The sequence below is a fragment of the Amaranthus tricolor genome, chromosome 2 (genome assembly GCF_026212465.1).
Source record: "Amaranthus tricolor cultivar Red isolate AtriRed21 chromosome 2, ASM2621246v1, whole genome shotgun sequence".
Lineage (NCBI taxonomy): Eukaryota > Viridiplantae > Streptophyta > Magnoliopsida > Caryophyllales > Amaranthaceae > Amaranthus > Amaranthus tricolor.
In genome coordinates this window covers 8200824-8226473 of record NC_080048.1, presented here as the reverse complement: position 1 = coordinate 8226473, position 25650 = coordinate 8200824, and the positions used below count along the sequence as shown (strand labels likewise).

Below are 25650 nucleotides of genomic sequence, written 5' to 3'. Positions count from 1 at the left end.
GGCTTTTAATATTTTTTTTTTTTCACTTTCGCTGTTACTAACAGCGACTTACCCGAGGCTAGGCTTGGATGTACAGAAGCTTATTTTGGGACATAAGTTTAACCCAATCTTATACTTGAAATTAAATTGCTAAATAATCTCATTTATTTCAATCTTTCCATCCATTACTAGTCTTGCACACATTGTAGTAGTCATGTAGTAACCCAACCCATTTGGTAGTACATTTCTACACAGAATCACTTTTAAGCACATCTTAAATTGATATTAATAATCTAACATTTTATTCATTTGCTATGAATAATCCCACTTTTGAATTATTTTTTAATAATCTAACTTTTGTCAAATATTTGCCCACAACATACCAAAAGACTAATATTAGGAAATAATAAGGTATGCTACCAACAAACTAAAACAAATATTGAATTATTCATAGCGAACTAAGAAAAAATGTTGGATTATTAGATAACAATCTAAAGAAGAGATTATTCATAGCGGGCTAAAGGTTGGATTATTAATTTCAATTTTCCCTTTAATTAATAACTTAAGTGCAGTTATCATTTACTTCAATGATAATAATAGTCATTTCCTTACCCTTTAACACAGTACACAACCAAATACTTCAATTTTGCAGAAACATAGGTAGGTTGCACGATCGAGTACTCGTTCTACTACTATTCTTTCAGGCAAAAGAGATAAACTCTACAGTAGCAGATCCGTTGAAATTGTTAGCAAACAGGGAAGTATGCTTCTTCGAACACGGGAACAGAGTGACAAATTAGAGAGAGACGAGATGTAATTAAGATTATTATTAGCCTAATCGATTAGAACTTGAATCAAACCGAGGAGCAAGCTTCTTTGAACAAAATTCCAAATCCAAAGTAGCTCCTTATAAGCATGTTATGTTTACCGATACATTCGACTAGTTAACAACTAGAAAAAAAAAAACTTACACCCAAAAGCTGAGATAAAAATGCCAAGATTTGAAGCAGCTTATTACATCCTCAAGCTCAGAAAAATATTTATCCGCGCCACTGAGAGTCGGCAACCCGACTCGAAAAGATCTGAAATTGTGTTGCTTATTAAGTCCTTCCCGACATAGTTCTTACCCGTTGGAGGACACGAACAAATTCATAATAAGATGTGAAGTCCAATCCTACAGTTTCCCTGCTTCCAGGGACTACGTTAGAGCCCTTCTCATATGTACAAGGGTTTAAGCAAACAACTAGGTCAAAACCACCAAACTTTTTTATGAGGAACTCCAATTTGTTACTTGTTAGCCTTTGAATGTTTTCAATTTGAACCAACTCCCCTGATTGGTCCGTATTCTGCCACCACCTTCTCAAAACCTTGCGTCTTGCTTCAGAAGACTCCACTGAAACAACAGCTTTCATATATATTCCAAGCCGATGCAATGCCACTTCTGCTCCACCAATCCCACTGTAAAGCGACAGCACAGTTACACCACCTGGGAAAAGGGACTTTAAAACAGAAAGATAATATCCTGTGGTATCAGTTTGGAAGCAATTCTTCAACGAATCTAGCCTATCAGCTAGTGTCATATCAGGATTTCGAGTATGGTATGTTGGATATCCCATAATACGTTCCAAATATTCAGGTTCCATAGGAGAAAGTTTTTGTGGGCCAACCCAAACAAGATTCATAGTACGACAATAATAGAGTACTTTTGTTTGCTGATCGCTTGAAGGCGCACCTCGAGAACCTGCTAACATCTTTCCCAAGCTATTACATACTTGTGAGGCTCCCGTTGTATCAGAACTTATACAATTTAATTGCTTCCTTGTATCCCACGAAGGCCAAAACTTCTTTGTGTGTGGAATTACTTCTTCAATTGTCATAGGTGATTTTGGTTCAATGTGTGACCGATCTTCGATAGGAAGATTATGTATGTAACCTTCTGTTCTGTTTAAGGCAGAAAAAAGTTGAGTATTAACGAATTCTGGATGGAGAGAAAATAAAAATTGAGACACCTTCTTCCAACCATCAGCTGATAAATTCACGAAATTCCCATACAAGAAATAAGGAGGTCCATAAAGAGCATTATCAATACTTTTCCCAGAAGCATTAGGACGACTGGGCATTTCAAAGTTATCAACTGGTGTTTTCCTATGCGGCGACGGGTTGTTACCAATACTAAGAACTTTTGATCTTTTCCATGCATGGCCATTACAAGTGCTCAAGTCCTCTTCATATTCTTCTTTTGGCCTTTTACCCTTTATGTCATCTAAGTTAAAATCTTTCATAAAAGAATTTGACTCGTCATAGTATTCTTCTTTTGGCTTCATACCTACATCTGCATTGCCCAAGTTCAAGCTACTCCAATATTCTTCGTCAAGTTTCTCAGTTTTGGCAGCTAATATATCACCACAATGGCTAGGCACTCCCTTTATATGATACCAAGAACCATCAAGAGACGAACGTTTTGTCTTAGAGGAGACCGGGCCATTCTGCACAAAATTAAGGAACAACAAAATAAATAACCATGTAAGCCCAATAACACGTTGATCATAGTGCACAAAGTTAAATTGCAACCAAAAAATTTGCAGTTAACTAATGAATCCACCACAAACACAAAAGAACAAATATATGAAAGGAATGTAACTAAATGAATGATTTCTTTATCTCAAAACAAAACAGATACATACGAAAATAAAACAATGTGCTCTTTCTATTTTACACCATCAATAAAAAGACAACTATATTAGCAAACTACTAACATCTTAATTTTGTTCATCCCAACTTAAACATTACATCACCTTAATTCCTTTCGGTGGCTCACACCTAAAGGGCATGTGTAAGAAAAATGTTGGTTGACCTTTCATGCACTTCTTTATATATTACACATAGATAATTTCTCTCTCACCTTTTCTCTCTTTTCTGATCGGCAATCCTTCTCCTCCCTTTTCAACTACTTATCCACTGAAGCACTAAGAATGAGTCGCAACTATTAATTGTATTTCTCACTCTCAGCCATGTTCAATCCTCTATACTCTAGCCTTTTTCTGGATCACTTCCCAGTCTGTTTCAGATCGCTAACGACCCGTGTTACATTTGACCCTGATGAGGCGACCCGTGTTCCGGGCAATTATGAACTGAAAATTGTCTCACTCAATGAAAATTACAGAGATATGTGTTACTCATGCTTCATTTCTTTGCTACAGATAAAAAAGTTCAACACAAATTGATTGCCACAAGATCAAGATGTAGAATATCAGTCTCCACAAATCATAGACTACAAACTCAGAGCATTAAACGCACAAAGTAGTGCCCCTCTACGACAAAACCAAAACATAACAATTCTAAAAAGTTTGAAAATTTGAGAACCTTGGTGTTTGGGCGATATGTTTCACCCATTTGGCTAGCACATATGCAATTTGCAAGCTCTATTACCGGCACTTCTGAACCTAAAAGAAAAAAACAATCATCAAAATAATTTGTTAGCATCAATTAAAATTTCAATGAAGTTAAGGAAAAATTACCGTGAATAATACAACCTTTTGTTAATTTCCCTATAATAATACCAACTATTGATTAACCATAAATAATACCAACTTAAAGGGGAGTTTTCCTAGAAAATCCCTAATATGTTAAAAATCAAACTATAGGTGATTATAAGACAAAAAAAAATTGGTAAATTAATTAATAATCTAAAGTTGGTATTATTCTTGGAAAATAAGCCCTAAGTTGGTATTATTCATGATTAATCAATAGTTGGTATTATTGTAGGAAAATTAACAAAAGGTTGGTATTATTGTAGAAATATTTTGCCTATGTCGATAAACTAGCTTAATGCATCCTTCATGAAAAAGGTAAATAATTGAAAGGGCATTATGCAATAGAACATTACAATAAACATATTGGTACATGGAACTTGCTCCAAAAAAAATCATATGCATATATAATGACTACAATATTCCATCACCCTAATTCCTTTGAGTGGCTCCCATGGTCCCACCAACCTAACCATTATTATAGTATCCTCCATGGAAAAGGTAAATAACTAAAAGGGCATTATGCAATAGAACATTACAACCAACATATCGGTACTTGGACACGCTATTTCCTCCTAATTTACTTGCTCCAGAAAAATTCACATGCATATTGAATGACTACAACATTCCATTATCCTAATTCCTTTAAGTGGCTCCCATGGTCCCACATAAGCAAGGTTAAGAAGGTTGGATGTACACCAACCTAACCATTGTTAATGATGACAAAGAGATTGTTTCTGATTGACCCTTAGTAGCAAATATCGTAAGCAACTTCACATAAATATAAAATGCACTTTATTTAATAGGTTAACTCAATTTAGTCTATTATAATTCGAAATGAAAAAAACTGAATAACCTTTGGCCTATTGAAATATGGGACAATATAAGGACGGACGGAACAAAAAATTACCTAGTTTTTCAATAGCCAGTGAAACTTCATGCTCATCAAAACCCATTTCAAGTAATCGCAAAGTCTTGTCCATAGTTCCAAATAAAGCTTCCGCACTGCAATCCTGAGATTAAAAATCAAACAAAAAAACTTAAGAAAATGCAACTCCAAATCTGCCACATATTTTTCCCCTAATACTCCCTCTATCCCACTCATTTAGCCTCATTTGATATTTAGCATTATTTTTATTTTTTGACAATGCCTAACACTTTCTTTGAATCTTATCCATACATTTTAACTTTTTAATTACACTCATACAATTCATTCTCTTTATTTATTATCAAATTTCCACATTTTCCCTTAAAAAACACCTAATTTCTCTTTGATGTTAATTCAAAGGGATAGAATAGTAACAACTCTCTCAAGACTTCCACTTGTGATAAGGTAGAGAGGTGTAGAGAGGCTTAGCTTATTCCATTACACCATTCAGCAAGAACAGCTCCATCCAAGTGTACAATTCAGTGATCCAGAGAATTGGAAACAATTCCGAACTCTGGTAGGAAACCAATTCTAACCTTTGTACAATCTTTCACATCAATTCAACTAAATTTGAAAGAAACTTAGAATTTTACGATCTTATCATAATTTTTAAAATCTTGCATCATACAAGCACAAATTTTTACTCGATCAATAGAAAAAAAACTTTGAATGCTTCTAGATCATTTCTCAACAAGAACATATGATCATATGGAACATTTAATTGGATCAATAAAGGGTGTCAAGGGCATAGTAAATTGTTTTTGAAATTATAAGACTCCTTTCTCTCTCTTTTTAAGTTGGCTTTGCCAACTATGATCTGATGATGAATTAAATATGCTAGAGAAATTTTGTTAGGTTTATAGTATGACATTATAATTATAAGAATTCATACTTTTGAATATCTTTTAACTTTATGTTCAAGAAAACTTTGCATATTTTTGTTTTGTATTCATTAGTGAGGGCTTTTACATGCTTAAATATGCATTTATGATGGTACACATACATTCTATGTTAAAAACATGTATCTTTGCAATAATAAAGTTCTTATAATTTAGGTTTAGATGTCAAAAGAATTTCTAGATGGCTTGATAGGTTGCCATTATCTTGTTAGCTTTCTTGCATATGTGAACTTAACAGGAGGTCTCGACCACAGTGCACAAATGTGATTTTGGTTTCGATCATGGTTCTATTCGCACAATGGCATCCGCGAAAAATATGGATGTTTAGCAATTGTCGCGTGAGTGACAAGCAACTAATATTTTAGTCGCTATAATCTCAAATCCTTTACAATAAGGACACAGTACGTAATAGCATGACTCGTACCCTTTCTTACATGTTATTTTCTCAACAGAAGTAATCCGAGGGAATCCTTAGCACTATAGTTGGAGATCAAGTCAAAATTTAGTGCTAACATAAGAGAACTAGGATCCTACATCATACCACATTTTGGTAAGTGGATCACCATGCCTCGGTTTTTCTTTAGCATTACAATAGCTTTACTTAACATTTATTTTCCTATAAGCACGGGGAGAATCAATTCAATGTGTTGAAGCACATCATAAGTTACTTTTTGAAACCATTGATCATAAGTTAGATCCATATCCTTTTGCTCTTTGACTCTTAATCACTTGATGCAAATCATCAAAGGTGCTTGCACTTTGACCAACCGATATTTTTTTTTGGACAATTGTAATCTTGATTATTGTGATAATTTTAGTGCAATGTATTGATCTACCAACCAAATTCAACACCAATGGATGAAAACTGCGGATATGGACATCCATTTCCCTAGAATATGTTGTGTTCCCTTTAATTTCAAATGGAAAAATCAAACCTTTCACTCATTTGCCCACAATAACCCCAACTTTTAAATAAAATTGAATGATCCTAACGTTAATGGGTATTTGCCAAGTACATACCTACAAGTTTATGATTTGCTACAACAGATGATTTACATCAACAAAACTAAAGAAGGATAAAAGAAAATAATAAAGCAAAATTATTTCATCTACAATGGCAATCACATCTCCTTTTCCTTCCCGATCACTACTTGCGGAGCACTATTGCCACCACCACATGAGGACCACCGTAATCACCACAACATGAGTACCACCATTGCCACCACCACCACTAAGAACACCATTGAATATCTTTGGAAGACATAATTATGAGGGCAATGCACTTCAAGCTATGTCATCTTCTTTATTTATAGGTTCATTCTTAGAAGCGACCCACTATTTCTACACACTTGACAATTTTTCATGCTTGGATAATAAAACAGGGTGGTGATGGTTTATGGGGTTAATACCCCTACTAGAGCAAATATGTTGTATGGTCTTCCTTGTGGTACAATCTCTCCGCATTATCTGTTTTCCTTGAAACTTGTGTGCCTAAGATTTCCAATTCCAAGCAAGCCGTTTAGAATTTTCTCTGTAAGGTGGTTGATCGATTAGTCCATCCATTGTGGCTTCACGAGTGGAATGATAAAGAAAATTTGATTTCGACGTATATCAAACCTTTATTCAACCAAGTTTGAGATTGAGCTTGGTATATGTCAAACAATCTTCTTAATCCCGACGTTGAGTACTTGCAAGATTAATCTTTCAGTAAATTCAAGAATAATGCCTGTGATTATGTTCCTAAAGACGTTTATAACCTCTAAGGAAGTTGTTCATGGATCCACCCCCCCCCCCCCCAATGGTTTGCAACTCCTCTACTGAAGAGCACAAGAGGAGAGAGAAAGGATGTAGCCATAATAAGGTTGACGGTTTTATAAAGAATGCCCAAAGTGAATGTCAAGAATAAGGCGAGAAATTATTTTGATTCTTCCAGCAATCGGCAACGACTAGGAGGAGGAAGGGGAAGGGGGAAGAGGGTTAGGGTGGGAATGGAGGGGAGCTAAGACGACATATGATTAGGGATATTTAGTTTTACCTTTGATTTAGCTTAATTTTATTTATTCTAATTTATACTAATTTTCCTTTTCTTCATGGCATATTGACATGTTTATAACAAGTGACTGATAACTTGGGAGCACTATGAGAAAAAACTCTAAAATTGGGTTTATTCAATAATAATAGAAAGATGAGATTGTTGTAGGAAAATTGGTGAAATGTTGGATTATTCTAAGTAAATTTTCCATTTCAAATCTACGTAAGTATTTTTAGAATTTAGATCACCCAACCTAATATTCAATTTGATCTAGTTTATTCAATTTATTACTTTTTAGTAATCCTAGAGAACAACCCTAAGCATAGAACTTCCTTCCACTATTATTGATATAGGGTGCGTGAGAGAATATGTACACAATATTTTCTTGTGTTGAAATATGTTTCAATAGTAGCATGTGAAATTGAGCTGGGATAAATAGTTGGCCATAAGGATAGGTGCTTGGTTTAAATGGGTTTAGTACGTTGTTTTTGGTTCATAATAATAAGCAAATTTGGTTTCCATTTGACACTCCAATATAGTTCAACCAGCATCATGATTAAGAAGGGGGTGACCTAAATCCAAGTGTTCGGCTGAGCCTTTTTAAGCGAAGCTGGTCAAAAAATCCAAATGTTGGGATTATTAAGGGAATTACTTATAAGTATTTCCCCAAAAAAAGGGATTTTACCAATCAGAGAGCCCATTACCTAATCTAATATTCCTCCCTCACCAACCAAAAATGGAGGGCTCAATCTAATGATCATCTCTTTTGCATTGTAGTGTCACGAGAAAACTATGGGGCAAAATTTTTCAGATAAGTGGAGATCATTGCGTAGCTCCATCGAGGATTGGGGATTTTCTATTCTTTAATTATTGGGTCTTTGGAAATAAGAGGGAGCTCAAAAAATTGTGGATGTTTGGTTTGAGAGGAATAGACGAATTTTTAATAATCGGGTCTTACCATTGGAAATAATTTGGGAGAAAGCTGAAGTCTTGATGTCACAATGGGCAAAAAAGCAAATGGTCTGTTTGAGCATGCTACTCTAAATGATCTTTGTAGGAGTAATTGCGTGATTGTAATGTATATTTTAGCTGATTTGTTTTGGGATTTCTTATCACTAATATATACCTTTGACAATTTCCCACTAATATATATTTTTTATCAAAAAAAAGATATAGAAGTATTGAACACAGACAAGCACAAATCAGATTTACTAACTCATAGTCGGTTGCTTGAAATGAGCTTGCAAATACAAGTAAAAGAACCAAGATGTAGGCATGTAGCATAAAGTTGATAAAATTTGCAACAAAAACCAGTATTGTCAAGCTTAAAAGGACTATCAGAGTCACACAGATTAGATGACCAACGTACCTCATTTTTGTTCACACTTGCATTTGGTGGGTTGTCACAATTCTCGCTCTCAGCTATTTCGGCTGCAATTATGAAGTCCACCAGTTCATCAATTTGAGCACCCTTACCTGGTATAGGTCAACATAAAAAATGCATTGTGATTATACATTCACCTTTATTCCAATTTTTTCTTGCTCCAAAAAGTAGAATTTACAATGACTCTTGAAGTTCATATAACAAAGGGCCGTAAGTCCATAAAATCCCAGGAAGTACAAAATACAACATAAACAATGTGTAACACTAATAATTCCAAAAGGATGAAAGTCAAAAGGAAGGGATGGACATTAAGTAGACAAGAAATATCTAACCTCAAGTACCATAATGTCAATAATAACAAGCCACAAACTAGGCCGCTCAATATCGTATAGGTCATGTTGTAAATGTTTTGAAATTAACCAAACCGATATATCCGCACAGTAACAGCGTAGAAATCCTGTGTGGAACGACATTCGCATCAATCATGACTTCTACTACCGCATCATTGTGTCATCACCGCAAACGTGACCATTACCGCAATTTTTCATCATAGCCACAACACTCTTTTGGGTAAAAATAATAGAAAACAAGTTATATAAGTCCATAGGTCAAAAACAAGGCCACGACATATCGTATTGGCCACATTATAAAAGTTTCCAAATTTATGAAACCGATATTATCCGCGTCGTCAAGGTGTATAAAAGCACATTTTTGGCCGAGTCAAAGGATATCTCGTGATTCCGGCAGACATTTGTCACCACGACAACCGTAACACTATCATTACCGCATCACCGCATCGTTACCGCAACTTTGCACTATAATTAGGAAGTTTTGTTTTCAAAATTCATCAGATGCATTCAGAGATTTAAAACTGTAACACCCCGGCCCCTCGGACCGCTGGTGACTACTCTTTGAGACTGTAGACTAGCCCCACAAACCAACACAAGTCTTTCCAGCGCACTTTGGCCTCACTCGTGCGCACCCGAGAAAACTTCCCAGGAGGTCACCCATCCTAAGATTGCTCTCCACCAAGCACGCTTAACTGTAGAGTTCTTAGCAAATGGGCTCCCTAGAAAAGAAGATGCACCTTGTTGATATGAGTAGTCTATTACCATTTTTCAAACTAAACTTGGGGTATTACACTCACCCCCACTTAAGAATACAACGTCCTCGTTGGACCATAACTTCAGGATCTTTTCCCCCGCTAGGTGCACTGAACACTATCAGCCACGGTCGCAGGGTTGCTCTGATACCATTTGTAACACCCCGGCCCCTCGGACCGCTGGTGACTACTCTTTGAGACTGTAGACTAGCCCCACAAACCAACACAAGTCTTTCCAGCGCACTTTGGCCTCACTCGTGCGCACACGAGAAAACTTCCCAGGAGGTCACCCAGACTAAGATTGCTCTCCACCAAGCACGCTTAACTGTAGAGTTCTTAGCAAATGGGCTCCCTAGAAAAGAAGATGCACCATGTTGATATGAGTAATCTATTAATCATTTTTCAAACTAAACTTGGGGTATTACAAAAACACATTAAAGGAAAACTTAATTTACCACTCATCACAATAAAATCTAATCCAACAAACCTCTTATTCGATCGGTCTTTAGCAAGTTCTCAAATCCTAAAATTATTTATAAAAGAACACTCTTCATTCAGATTTAAATACAAAAAGTAATAATAACTTTCTCCAGCTTACAAAATTTTCTACTAGATGTATAAAGTATATGTTTAACTAAGTTAACCAACTAAGAACATGAGTTCACACTCCATCGTAGTTTCCTAAGAAAGCGTACATTTACAGCTGGTAAAGTTAGTATCAGATGCATATCTCCCCCCAAAAAAACAACTAAAAGCATAACAAATGGACAAAATCCAATAAGAATCATTTGCACAACTTGGCCGATGATTATGCAACGTTACTATTGGCATTTAAACCACTTGTCTCACCACAACATTATGTTTCTGTTAACTTTGTTGGACACAGTCACTTTCTTCAGAAAACATGACAATGCTATAGTTCAATATCTATTGGCATAGACTTATCACAACAATATGGAGTCAACTACATGAACCCAAACGAATAAGTGAAGAAAATCATCGCTAATAAATATTATATGGTCCTATATAAGACTAATAATATCTAATACTAACAATTCCAATAATCATCTACGTATATTTTCCTACATTCATTTACAGTGTCATATGCCTGGAAAATCTCAATTCTTCATGCCATTTTCAATCCTATTATCTTGGTCACTTTCTGCCAACCTCTTCCTCTTTTAAAATTCTCAGAGTTTCAATCATTCACACTTTGCGTTGCCTTATTTGCTAATGATCATTTTGTCTTCAATTTTTTCAACTCAATAATTTTTTTCTAATGTCTTCATTTCGAATTATTTCCTTTAGGGTATGTCCGTCCATCCATCTTAACCTATGTTACCTGAAACGCAATACGGTTTGGGACATGGTACGGGAACGGGAACGCGGGTAAGCCTAGGCTCTACATGAACAATCACATTAATGCTTCCATGCACTAGCAATCTCAATTGAACTTTGATCTGGAGCATGAGGCGCTCCAAGAATCATATATGGTGTATACTAAATGATAATACCACATACTGAACCTCCACAAAATTAAAGTGAAATTGTAACTAACAGCAAATCAAGACAACCAATTTCTTTAATATACTATCAATCACGCACTCCAAAGATTTTTTTTTTTTTTTTTTCTAACGCACTCCATGTCCTGGCCCAATTTATTCGGGTACCCGGATAAGTCGGGTCGGGGACTGGATTAGCCATAAGATGAAATTACTAAAGATTGAGCCGAAAATGTATATGAATGTATCGATTTGTATGTAAAAAGTAATTGTATAACGAAAGATTGAATGTAAACAACGAACGATTACAAAAGATAGAACACAAGCATTTGAGAGGCTTGTTCTCTCCGAAAGAGTATTAAACTCCACTTACAATTTATACTAATCATCTCTACATTTTATTCCGTCACTTAACTAATAACTAAGTATTATTTATTACTTGATTCCTATAGTACCCCTTCCCAGCCGTTCATGACAACCGAGTCCCCGGTTTGATTAGTGTCATTTGTTGGCAGAAATTTTTTGACACTTTTAGGCAGAATTTTCTGGAATGGTACATAATTGTTTAGGCTAGTAGCAGACTAGCAGTGTAGCACACACAGAGAACCAAAATAATAAAAAATAAAAAAACAACTGAAAACAAAATGGAAAAACCCAAAAAAATCAAGACCAAAAAAACTAAAAAAGGAAGCCAAGTCAACCAGAATTTTAAACAAGAACAATTAAATAACAAATTAAAAGAAAAAGAAGCCAAAAAAACAAAACATCAACAAAACAACGCAAAGATCGAAGAACAAGTACAATTAAAATAACAACAAAAAAACGATGAGACTGAAAATCAAAAAAATAACAAAAACATTTAAAATTAGAAGGAAAGAACAATCTAGAACAAACAAGATCAATATAAAAAAATAAGAAGAAAAACAATGCAATTACTCTTAGAACAAGACAAATCTAAAATAAGAACAAAAAATAGAACAAAAAAAGGAAATATCAAATCCAAGAACATCAATTCAGTAAACTCGAAAAAATCAAAAAAAATGTCGTGAGTGAAAGTGAGGAATGAGACTCAAATGAGACTGAGAAGTGAAATAGAAATGAAGTTAAAAACATAAAGAAGTTAGGAAGGACTAAGGTCTAACGAGAATAAAAGGAGAGGAGCCTGTGAAGAAGTGAAGTGCAAAACGTTAGCAACTTGCATATGCATTTGGGTCAGTACTCACTACTATCTAGAGTTTTAACCCTAAAAAAAATTTCCCTTATAATTACGAGTCAACGGGTAACCGTTTCAAAACAATTTGTGGCCATGACCCGACCCGGTTAAGGCGTGTCAAGTAAACGACCCATAATTATAATTTTTTTGGAAAAATGACCTGCCTTTTAAGTTGCGGGTTGGCGGATCGGGTTTTTTTGAACAGGCCTACCCTTGATCATGAAAATGCCCACCAAAGGCCTCTTTTGAATCAAATGCTTACTCTGCGTGTGTTGACGTAACTAGCATTCATGTCTAATCACACACACTACTAGATAATTGCATAAAAGATTAGTAATGTCTTTGTCATAGTGCAAAATATCGATTGATTGTGATTGTAAATTTTTTCGAATTTTGTGGTTACCACGACATGCCATGATTATAGTGAAACCATTTGCATTGACCGCAAAAGTGGTTACGCAATCTTTACCGCAAACACGTTTGTGTCTTAGATTTTGCAGCATGGTCTTTGCTTGGTCTCCAGTTCATTAATTCATAAGTTTACCCAAAGGAGTATAGAGCCATAGACAATGTTCATACTAATTAATTCATAAGCGCACATATACAATTGGTAATAACATTGCAAATTGGAGTAAAAGAATAAATATTGGCAAGACGAAAATCAGCTGGTATAAAAACTGCCAACTGATAAGAGACGCCCGTAGCAATGCCACTGTCTCAACATGAAGTTAGTAGTGTCTAGAAGGTACAAAGATTAATGAGGAAATATTTGAAAGACTTCAAATGAAAGCAGTAGAAATAACTCGAAACGAAGTATTTGACATATTAATCCAACTTATAACTAGAAAAAGGGAATTGTGCACAATCGGGGAATAAATCCATCAACTCACCAAGTTTATCAATTGCAAAATCAATTTTGGCAATGGGAAAGTTCATCATCAACAATGATGCCCTCTTGTCATCATCAAGATCCTCAACGAGATCAAGCTCCTATAGATGATGGTATGAAAGATGAAAACAATGAGCTTTAGATAATACGAAGATAATCCTCAATATGAGATATTAAATTACACATAGTTCACCAATCAATAATGGGACATCTGAAATTTAACATGTTTATCAGTTACACATCTGAAATACTAGCAGACGTCACCAATCAATAATAGGATTTGCTTATTAATTTAAATTTTTATGAAACAGAATCAAACAACCAGTGTTGTAAAAATAACTGTCATTAATGCTCTATATTTAATTACTAAACGGGATCAAATGAAGTTAAGCCAAAAAAACGAGTTCGGTAAAAACAAGTCATGTTGAGAAAAATATTGAAAGTAAGGCTTTGGCCTTGTAGTTGTGTGTTGTTCGGAAAATAAGGTTTAAAAAAAACAAGTTACGTTCAATAAGAACAATTCCAATACCCCAATGCCACTATTGGTCGTGGCTCTCACCACCAAAGGATTTGAAGGTTTGGATGTACGCAACCTTACCCTTGTTAATAAGAATAAAGAGGTTGTTTCCAACTAAATCTTGGTAAATATAATATGCAACTTGACATAAATAAAAGTATACATGATTTAATGAGTCATTTTGATAATCTATGATAATCCAAAACCAAAGAGCTATAATTCTTTGACCCCATCGAGAATGGACAAAGTTCATCAAAAATAAGCTAAGAAAATATTCAAAAAATTGTATGCAGCTTATCGAGAATAGACCTTATTGAATTGTGGATGGCCCATCACTTTTAAATATCAAAACAATTGGTACACCACTACAAAACTTTATCCCTAAAGACTATCAACTTGCTCCTGTGTTTGTTATGTCATTCATTCATAATAGAATCCACGTGAAGTAATGACTCAGACAACAGACAGATAACAATCTACAGAACATATATACAGGTAACCTGCTTCGGAAAGGGATCTGCAGTTGTAATGGCTTTAACATCCTTGTCATCATCAAGTAAGCTATCCAACGAATCTGTTGACACTGATTTTGCTCCATGCAGAGCCTGAACCAACAAAGAATACCAAACAAAGGTAAGAAAAGAAAATTATTGTGACTCAACATGAATGATGAAATGTGAAAGAGCAAGTATATTATTAATCCAAGCAAAACTATACATCAAAGCAGAAAAAAGGCCATAAGTTGTGCAGATAGCGGAAGCAATTACCCAAAACAATAAAGATTCAATGAAAACGGTTAGAAAAACACACAAAGAATTTACGTGGTTCACTATCGATGTGATAGCTGCGTCCACGGGCACCAACATCAAAAGTTTCATTATAAAACCAGAAATTACAAGATGAATCAAAGACAAATCTCTCAAAAGTGGCTCAATTTTTCCCTTGTGTTTCTATAAAACCCTACCCTAATTGGAGGGGTGTTTATATAGTAAACCTCTCTTAAAGAGAAATTTGGCTTATTTTGGGATTTGTGAACCCGAATTTCTCTTTAAGAGAGGTTTACTATACAAACACCCCTCCATTTAGGGTTAGGGTTTTATAGAAACACAAGGGAAAACGTGAGCCAGTTTTGAGAGATTTGTAAACCCTAACCCAAAAGCATGATACAAAAAATAAGGAACAATTGTCATATACCTTCTCCATATGACTCTCAACTTCACACATGGCAACAGTGGTGTTTTCATCAAGCATTGGACCTAATGAGTCTGATGATTCAGAATTTGACTTTTGATGAGCCTAGCAACAAATAATTGCATGTTACTAGCCATTGTGGCTTCACTATAAGAAATTTATTGAAAAAAAATTTAACAAAGTTAAAAACGTATTAGAAGCCAAGTGGGATTGAGAGAAATGAGCAAAACAAATTCCACATAATCACAATCGTTGCATCAGAATGTGTTCATTTATTTAGAAAGATGCTTAAAGTATTACACTATTACTATATATCACCAATGCCATCATTGTATGATAATTTAATCACCTAGAAATTATAGATGTAAATCAATTAATAACATATTGATATTTTTTGTGTTTGGTAGTCTGCAATATACAATTTGTTTTCTTTTTGTTCCCTTTATTGCGGGAATTCTATGTTTTAGTCTTAAATTGTCGACAAATATTACAGAATCAACATGATGGAACATGTGCAATATTAACCTTGATAAGTATATGATAAAATCTATTACCACTAGTCCTCTAGTGGAGACATCAATTTAAAATGTACACTGAAGATAAACAAGATGGAGAACAAAAAGACTTTTGAATAACTAAGTAATCTACAATATGAAATGTCAGGCACTTAAGGTGCAAGGCCCCCTGTAGCAAAAGGCATAGTGCTCTCACATAACGCACATAGAGTTCTCTTCATCTAGAACATCTACTCATTGCTACCCACTACCCTGAATGGGATACGATATGATTCACGGGTTGGAAATGGAAACCAGGAAAGCTAGCTGTGGTGAATTGGCTTGTCCAAACATCAAAATTTCTCAAAAGAACTACATCCCCTTATTTGCAACAGTCTACGCAACGCACACACAGATCACCAATAGTAAGTCCACTGAATTCCCACCAAATCTCAAACAATCTAATCAAAGGTTAGCAGTGATAGTGAACCACGTACCCAAACGGGTTAGCTATGTAGGATTGTAAAAACAAAATCCGAGAAGAATTCAAACTGGGAAGAGAGGTAGGAGAAATCTCAAATTAGGGTTTTAAGGGAAAGAAGGGATCTTTTTGTTGTTTCAAGGTTGGCGATGGGATAAATAGAAGGATAGTTTAAGGAAATATTTATGAAGAAAGAAAGACGATGGTCGGAGCTTTGGATAAATAAGTTTTAATATTTGATTATTACAGGCTTAGGGTTTTGATGTGTTAGGTGTGCCGGAAGGTTCAAAGATTGAGCCTTTGGGATATTTAAAGTGGAAGGGGCTTATGGTTGAAGGTTTAAAGGGAACTGATTCTGTACAAAGCGATGATAATTCACAAGGACGAGTGAATCTAGATTAGAGCTTGGATGGTGGTGAAAACGAATGCAATGACGATGTAGCATGACGATGGCATAGGAATGGAGTAATTTGTGAGGGGATATGTTTAAGCATTGCGTGGGGGCGACAGAAAGATTAGGATAGCATAAGGATGAAGGTATATTGATGGATGGAGATTTTGTGGAGTTAGGGATAGTACAAGAAAACTCTTAGTTTTAGAAAAAGCGAGGTGCACCACAGCGCAGAAGGTCCTTAGAGCCTAGTTACATAGCGATAGGCAAAGGAATCGGATTTTTACAATAAAAAGCATAAAAATCAATTTTTAAACATATACAATACTTAGAACATCACATTCATATGATAATAGCTACAAGCTTGAAAACATTTATTATCATTACGAATTACGATAAACATTACTTTAACAAAGAGCTACTATAATGAGAATATGAAGAATACCCTAGGTTATGTTCTGCTCAGTTTTTTTTATTTTTGATGGAAGAGACGATTTCTAGAGCTTCATATTCAAGTGCATTTTGGGTTTCGAGTTTTATTTCTTTTTCAAACAAACAAGTTTAAATTAATTATCCAATCCAACAAGGAGGCGCACCCAGCGCATACCTCTTGTTTACATCACCTAGCAGTAGCTGAGCTTCCGTTTGAGGCGCACAAGGCTCAAAGAGAGGCACGCCTTTTGAAACTACGACAAAACTAAACTCAAATTCTGATATAGATACATTAAGAAACTTGAATCGAGATTTCTACAAACAAAAACATATATTTGCATAAGATATGATAAACGACTTTTCACTCTCCAATCTTGCTAAAAGGTCTTAAAGTTTTTGATCAAGAATATACTTTTGATTTTTTATTCCATAGGGCTAAATATTTATAATATATCAAGATAAATTATTTTAAGTAGGGTTAAATTTTATCGAACTTACATAAAAATAGAAAATATAGAAAGTAAACTAATTAACTGACTAGTTAAATAAAAGGACAAGATAGCCTTTCTACTTAAACAAACTAAAGATAACGTGTGAGGAGTTGTTAAGCCTTCCAAATCAGCAAAATCAAATCCAATGAGTCCGTAAAAGAACAAACCCATTATCAAATTTGCAAGCTCACGGCTCACCTAACATCCAACAATGAGAATTACTTCAATAGTAAAAGCTATACAAAAGACTACAACCCCGTAAAGAAAATGATTCAGGTTTATGTAATAATAAAGGCCGAAGACAAGGAAATAAATCAAAAAAGCTACTCCTTAGCTCAAGAATCCTCCAAACACTTGTTACCCAAACTAAGGTCATATTCAACGAAGAAAATATAAACTTACAAAGTGGTGAAAGAGATATACCCAAGAGGGAATCCTGTCAATTATTCTGAAGTCTAATGTAGTTTGTGATCGTCAAGGGACACCGATTGCATCTCTTTACCACAACTATGTCTGAGCATATATCCCAACATATATGTCAAACTACAACCGCTAAATAAATCAATACAAATCAGAAAAGATAATTTTATTTGACCCTATCAAGTACTAATCTACAACTAAAAACAATCAATATCAATGATTCTAGACACATATATTATCCTCCCCCTCGTTCCTATCTACAAATGCTCTCGCATAAACAATTCTTGATGTTATTCTTCATTCTTAGCAGCTATCAAGTCATCTTTCGCCCACATTCTAATGTAAGCTCATCAAGGTTCTAACCTACTTTTCTAACTCAGATCTTTTTTGCACATTGATGGAATCATCGTAAATGGTTCTCTCTTATTTAGTCATCAATATAAGAGACTCCAAGACCCTTTCTTATGCCTTCATTTTGAATTGTATGTTCATCCATCTTATCATACACAACTCACGCACCCATTTTCTTATAATCATCTCTCATGAAATTTAACGGTTTGACTCACATAATAGTGCTGATCTAATGACACATTGACACAAGTCTCAACTCTCCATTTTAGCCCTCAAATTGAATTTTATGCTTTACATTTAATCAATATCTTTGTTCTTATAAAAAATAAATCCAAGATACTTAAAACCCTTATTGAAAGAAGCTTCTTCATATCAAATTTTATAATACCTCCACTATGATCATTCGTGCTAAAATGTCATTAAATAAAGCACAATTGCATTGTTTTACCATTGAAGAGAAGCTTGCATAGATGATACATAAATCCACGCATTATAAATTTCATTGCCTACCTTTCACCTATCATGTCACTTGTGCATATGTTTAGTGCTCACCATGGTTACAAATGTTCAACTTTGGATAATCAAAACTCTCGCTACCAACTTTTAAGATTTGCTTTAGGTATACGGTTAACCATTCATAAATATAATTTTAATGAAGTTCAATTGACCATGATTTTTATCAACGTATACTAGAAATTAAGAATCAGCTAATTAAAAAAAACAACAAAATCACAAATCTTACAACAGAATTAGTGATTTATTGGAGAACCGTAACACTTTTGGGCTTAGAACTCTATCAAATTTGCCATACATAACAATATGGGGTAGTTTTTTTTTTGCCTGTTCAATGATCAGTTTTTATACATCGATAATTTCATCATGCAACTTAGTAGTGGAAAAGGGTACGAGGATGTCAAAATTAACAAAAAATTAAATTTAAAAAAAAAAAAAAAAAAACTAGTGGGAAATGTACGAGGATGTCAAAATTAACAAAAAATTATAAACGACAAACAAATAGTAATGCTTAAAAATATTTATTTATCTTCAGTCATGTTAATTTCTCTATTGGAAGCTTAAAAATCAAATTCAAAAATACACAAGATTAGAACTAATAAAACATTCTTACTTACTGAATATGCAAAAAGAGTGTCCAACAACAAATCAGCATCTTCCCCTCCTGATATTTTCAGATTGATGTCCATCAGCGTCAGTCACATAAATGTTCACAGTAAAGAATTAGAAAAGTAAAGTTTATGCTACTTTTTTCTAAGTAGTACATATGTTGCGATAAAAATTAGTGTTAGCACCTTTCTCTTTGATCACTTTGTCTATCAACGAAGGAGAAAATCCCATGCCAATGAAGGAAGATCTCAAATTGGTTCCTGATGAGCTAGCTACATTTTCCTGAGAGGATAAATCAACATGATAAAATAACGTTAATAAGTCCTTAGTGAAACCAAGTCATCCCAAAACATGAGTACAAATCCAATAATTGCAGTACCCTGATGAAAAGAAATCATATGGTAGCAATATACAAGCAACCATCAAACAAAGTTGTAGAAAAGAGAAATAAATCTTGCAATCAATATGCTTCAATGACTACTAGAAGAATGAACGAAATACTTCAACCATCATTTAACATCTTGCACCCTGTGTATTGACTATTCCATTTCAATTTCAACTTTCCTCTAGTTGTTTCTGCTTATAATGAGTATCATGGTATATAAGGCTTCTCAATATCTCATATGAATAATATGTTCAAGCACGACAGAAAGTTACAAGTATTATAAGAAACGAAATTCAGCAAACTCTAAGATATTGATTTTGAGAACACAATTAGATTAAGTGAACAGAAAATATCACAGTACCCCAAGATGTCTCAAGCCTACAACCTCAGATGTGATACCAAACCCCAATGTATCTACTTTTTGCATTTGACTTTCATCTTCCTTGTCAGATAAACTTTCTGTATCTGAGATGTTTGAAACCTTGGGCTGAAAGGATCATAAACCAGAGTAAACCAGAGTAATACAGGCATAATAAGTTATATTTCAAATCATTGTATAATATTTAATAACACCATACCATCATGAAATGCAATAGCAGCAACAGTGATCAAGAAGTGCAACTTGGGATTCCCAAACTGCACGAACTGAGTGCTTTTTAAAAAACCTGAGATACAGACAAGCAACCTTTAAAACTTAATTGAAACAAATTTTAGCACTTAGCAACTTCAGCACAGGGGTGAAATTTGAAGAGATACATCCATTTCAAGGAAAAACTAGACGAAGAGCCACATTAAAAATTAACAAAGAAACATTTTTGGAGGCGGGCACAAATGTCAGACATACAAAAGTGCACAATGAATAGAACAAAGCATCACAAAAGAAACATTTGAACCCTTACGCAATTACACTTCATGCACAAAGCATTTGCACCACATGGTTTCTAGCCTTCCCCTATTGTCCAGACTCCAGCATACCTTTAATTTGCTACTGAACAGAAAAATGCGTCTGCTGAGTTGAGGGTGTAGGGACAAAAAGGAAATTCAACACAAGTTAAAAATAAATTTGAATATGTTTGAATAGCAAGGATAGAGGAAAGGGTAGGGGAGAGAAGGGTTGGGGTAGCATTTAAGTAATATTGCAAGTTACATTTTTTGAATAGTTGGACAATATGGTAAAGGGAAATGGTGGGAAAAGAATGGAGGAATGGAAGGAGAGATCCAAGGAAAAAGTGAAGTGAACAAGAATCTTCTCTCCAAGCATTCCTGTGTCCAAAATAGTTCCAATGTTAGGGTTTGCACAAGTTGTAGTTGATAAGTTGAAATGTGCACTGTGCTTATCATTATTGTTCTCTTTATTTTTCAGCAATAATGTTAGAGCCTTAATCCCAAAGAATTGGGGACAACTAATTTTTTATATTCAGAAAAGAAATAGCGAGTATTTTTGATGGTTTATCTTCATATGGACGATAAAATAAGAGATGAAGTGCGAGTTAGATGAATTAGAGTGGGAGAAATGTGTCATTCATATGTAAAAAGTGATAGATTGTACAAAATTAGTGGGTTGACACAAAGGAAAACGGACAGTATTAGAACCAATATAGAACCACAGTGTCAAAAATACATGTTTGCATCGTCTCATATTTACCAAGTTGTAAAGGTTTTCATATCTACCAAACCGATATAATCCACATTGTGAAGGTCTAAAAAACCAGTATAGATCAGTTTTGTTGAACGACAATTGCATCCATGTAATAAAAATGAGGTCATTCTGGCATTTTATAACAAATTTTGAGCCAACCGAAACCCCATTACGTAACAGCCACTATAAGTTGATATGAGAACATATCATTCACTTATTTTTTAAGTGTTCCCATCAAAAATAAATAAACAAATAAAATGTGTTTTTAGCTTGTAAAAAGTTTATTATAAGTTTTAATTTAAATATATATCATAGAAAATTTGAATTACTATGATAAATTGAAGTTATTTTAAGTTTTAACAATTTACATTGCAACGTATGTCGAACAGTTTGTAACACCACGAGGTGACGCATCCCTGACATCACGATAACATCTACAATTGCATCACCCCATTAGCGCACCACCATGAACTTGTCTCCTATGGAACAACACGTCTAAGTACTACTTTTATCTATCATTGATCTCTTCATCTTGAAGAAGAATGCTATGTTGACACACCTCAACCTACTAAGATTTACTCTAACTGCTTATTTTCTTTTGGCCATCCTATAAATATTTTTTCCTCTAGAGTCCAATGTATTATATACCTTTTCGTGCACTTCTAACTTTGCCTCTGAAGTCCAATGCTTTCTTCCTTGCCTACATTTTCCTAAAGCAAAATAACATGTTTTTTTCTCTAATACGACCTTAACTTCCTCCTCATACCACAATGTGCGCTATTCACTACCATTATCATACGAGCCTTTGATTCTCCTTGCTTGTCTAATCATCTTCTTCCATTAAAGAGAGGAAATTTGGGGAAGTGCATATCATCAATCATCATTAATTGCAAATATACAATTCATTCTTTCCATTATTCAAATAGGAAACCACTTTTACAAGAAATTTACAATATCTTACGACAACTCAATTTCTACACCCTCCCTTCCCTCAAGTATCACAACTTTCTCTTCCCCTTCCTGAAGTTTTATCATAACAATGTATTGACTAAGAACATATATCCCTCTTAATCAACTATCAGTAAATTTAATGTTTGTCTAAAACACTTTGCTTCTCCTCCCTTTAATTCCTGAAGCTCTACCTAAAAAAGTTTAAAAGAGCAAGAAAATGATCCCCCCAAATACACTATCAGGAAATTCGATGTTGCATAAATTCTTAATAATGATAATCATTAAATCACTACATTTAGAACAAAATAATTTTATGAAACTAGCCATGAATCTGAATTTGAAAGAGGGAAAAAAACAAAGAAGATAAAAGGGAAAATAGATTAGTGTTGACATCCCTTATACTACGAATATAATGGGATAAAAGAAATATTAAAGCTATAATGACCAAGTCTTGAAAACATACGAAGCAAGAACGAAACGAACGAAGCAAACCAAGTTCAAAGAAGTTGATGCTTGTTGTACTCGTTCGAACACTTGGTTGCTCGTTCGAATCTTAGTTTTATACGACACAGAAACTTTTGTAGCTTTTGTTTAATGATTTTAGCATTTCCTCATTTTAGCACACACAAATGCGACTTTTCGTGGATGAATGTGATGTTATGAAAGGTTGTGTTTCTTCATTATAGCTTACGAATTAGTTATTAGTCAAGAAATCATGCACAAACTCTATAAATAGAGGACACTACATGAGGATGGATATATACTTTCATAAACTTAAAATTCTTGATTTCTCCGTATCTTTTCTCTACACTCAATAATTTAAAAAACACTATACACTCTTTATATTGATTCTGATTTTATTATCTTCCAAAAGAACATAATCATTTAGATTACTCACTTCTGTAATACCCCAGATTTAGCTTGAAAAAGGATTGATAGACTACTCATATCAACAAGGTGCATCTTCTTTTCTAGGTAGCCCATTTGCTAAGAACTCCACAGTTAAGCTTGCTTGGTGGAGAGCAATCTTAGGATGGGTGACCTCCTGGGAATTTTTCCCGGGTGTGCATGAGTGAGGCCAAAGTGCGCTGGAAAGACTTGTATTGGTTTGTGGGGCTAGTCTACAGTCTCCAAGAGTAGTCACCAGCGGTCCGAGGGGCCGGGGTGTTACAAATGGTATCAGAGCAACCCTGCGACCGTGGCTGATAGTGTTCAGTGCACCTAGCGGGGGAAAAGATCCTGAAGTTACGGTCCAACGAGGACGTTGTATTCTTAAGTGGGGGTGAGTGTAATACCCCAGATTTAGCTTGAAAAAGGATTGATAGACTACTCATATCAACAAGGTGCATCTTCTTTTCTAGGGAGCCCATTTGCTAAGAACTCTACAGTTAAGCGTGCTTGGTGGAGAGTAATCTTAGGATGGGTGACCTCTTGGGAAGTGTTCACGGGTGCGCACGAGTGAGGCCAAAGTGCGCTGGAAAGACTTGTGTTGGTTTGTGGGGCCAGTCTACAGTCTCCATGAGTAGTCACCAGCGGTCCGAGGGGCCGGGGTGTTACAACTTCGTACTAAGTATTTAATGTGATTGATTGTATCTCATTGTGAGGAAAATATAACAAAAGCGAAGTTAGAAATCGCCTTCAATCGGTTTTTAAGAATTCTAAGCTACTTAAGTGTTGCAAACAAATCTTTCATGGTGTCATCCTTTTGGTACTCAATAAAGCGAGGAGTTAATTGTCATACACAAAGTAGAATACAAACATAAGTTGTATTTTGTACTGTACTTAATTGTATCTTTATTTGTAATAGTTAGAGAAATAGATAAGCGAGCTTGAATATTCCTTCAAAATCAATTCAAGTAAGACCAATTTGGCTTATCAAAATCTGAAAGGAAATCATATCAACCATATTCCCTTCCCCTATCTTTTCTTGCCCCAATCTATATCAGTCACCCTCCCCTTGTCATCTCTCCAAATCCTCTCATCCAAACACATCCAAATTCACCACAACATTAATTGCAGTCTGGGAAGCACAACCTCCTAAATAATGCTTGCTACTCTAACATAGTCAGACTAGCCACCACATAGTACTAAATTACTAACCTGAGTAGTAGATTATCACATTCCAAACATGTTTTGCTCAAACTAAAAGCCAAATTTACCAAATCTTAAATAGTAAAAGGAATCCTGGTGGGGTGTTGGACAATTAGTTTTTTGATTGGTTTTTTTTTTTTGTCTTTTAGCTTTTTATTCCCATAAAAAAATGTTTGATAAATGATTTATAAATTAGTCACCATAATTTCAATTTTCGAAATATTTAAACAGATCGAAATAGAAAATGAGAAGCAAAAACTTACAATTCAGCATCATTCAAAGTCCGATAGAATTGAAAAAACAAAGTAAGGGTTTAAAAAAAAGAGAGAAAATGGGAGACGAAAACGAGAACGAGAAAGCTAGGGTTTGAAAATACCTGGTGAAACTGGAACATGCAAAGTCAGAGAAAGAGAGCAATGACCGATGACAATGGAGGTTGTTGTAGAGGCGTAGTAGATTGAGCTGAGGAATCAGAGGGAGAATGACATTGTCAGGTGCCGCTCCAGAAGGAAGAGAGAGAAAGAGAAAGTATTTATGAGTTATCACTCAGACGCTGACTGAATTGACCGCTATTTAGGAGCGGAGTACTTGTACCTATTTATACTTCCTCAGTTACTAAATCAATTTTTACGCTAGTTACGTGCAATTTTGTTTTATTTCTCTCATCGCATTTTTTTATAAAATCAAATTTTTATAATTTTTAGTTATGTATAACTCTAGATATCAATAATCTGATGCGTTAAATTGCATAAAAATATATGTGGTGCAAGTATTTTAAAACGGAGGAAGTACTGTAAAAATTCTTCTAAAGATTTGTTTATACTTGATCCATTTATTATATTTGTTATATTTGATTTTTTTGCATAAATTAATACTTCTATATTATTTTGATTATTTATATCTTGAACTATGCACATTTAAAATTATACTTCTTTAATATTATTAAAGTGTGCAATTAGACGATTCATATAAGGTCTCATTTGATTATATTTTTTCTTACACATTATCACAACATATAAAATAAGTTTGAACAATAAATAGTCTCAATAATCGTAATATAACAAATATTTTAGAGCAGAGAAAATATTATTCAAATGTGCATCATCTATTAATATCAAATATTTTTCAATAATAATTATATATAATTGTACTTATAAAATAAAAATACTTTTAGCAAAAATAGTAATGTGGACGAAGCTTTGCGTTTGGATTTTGGTGTTTGGTGTATTTGGAAGC

At 34.5% G+C, this 25650-nt stretch overlaps 1 protein-coding gene across 9 annotated transcripts; it reads right to left on the bottom strand.

The window, feature by feature from the left end:
* Positions 1-791: 791 nt before the first annotated feature.
* On the bottom strand, positions 792-24985 carry LOC130804416 (probable inactive DNA (cytosine-5)-methyltransferase DRM3). Of its 9 annotated transcripts, none has more exons than XM_057668860.1 (13): positions 24791-24985; positions 20633-20739; positions 20312-20398; positions 20095-20220; positions 19534-19630; positions 19357-19403; positions 15170-15271; positions 14476-14580; positions 13460-13559; positions 8738-8844; positions 4420-4522; positions 3343-3422; positions 792-2465 (listed from the first exon to the last, which is right to left on the bottom strand). In XM_057668860.1, exons 3-13 carry the CDS (start codon positions 20315-20317, stop codon positions 1080-1082), a joined length of 2259 nt encoding a protein of 752 aa, XP_057524843.1. In that variant the 5' UTR covers positions 20318-20398; positions 20633-20739; positions 24791-24985; the 3' UTR covers positions 792-1079. The 9 variants fall into 9 exon arrangements, with proteins under 9 accessions (XP_057524843.1, XP_057524834.1, XP_057524845.1 ...); XM_057668851.1 differs by having other exon boundaries at positions 20633-20996; positions 24791-24976; XM_057668862.1 differs by having other exon boundaries at positions 20633-20721; positions 24791-24976.
* Between the last annotated feature and the right edge of the window lie 665 nt (positions 24986-25650).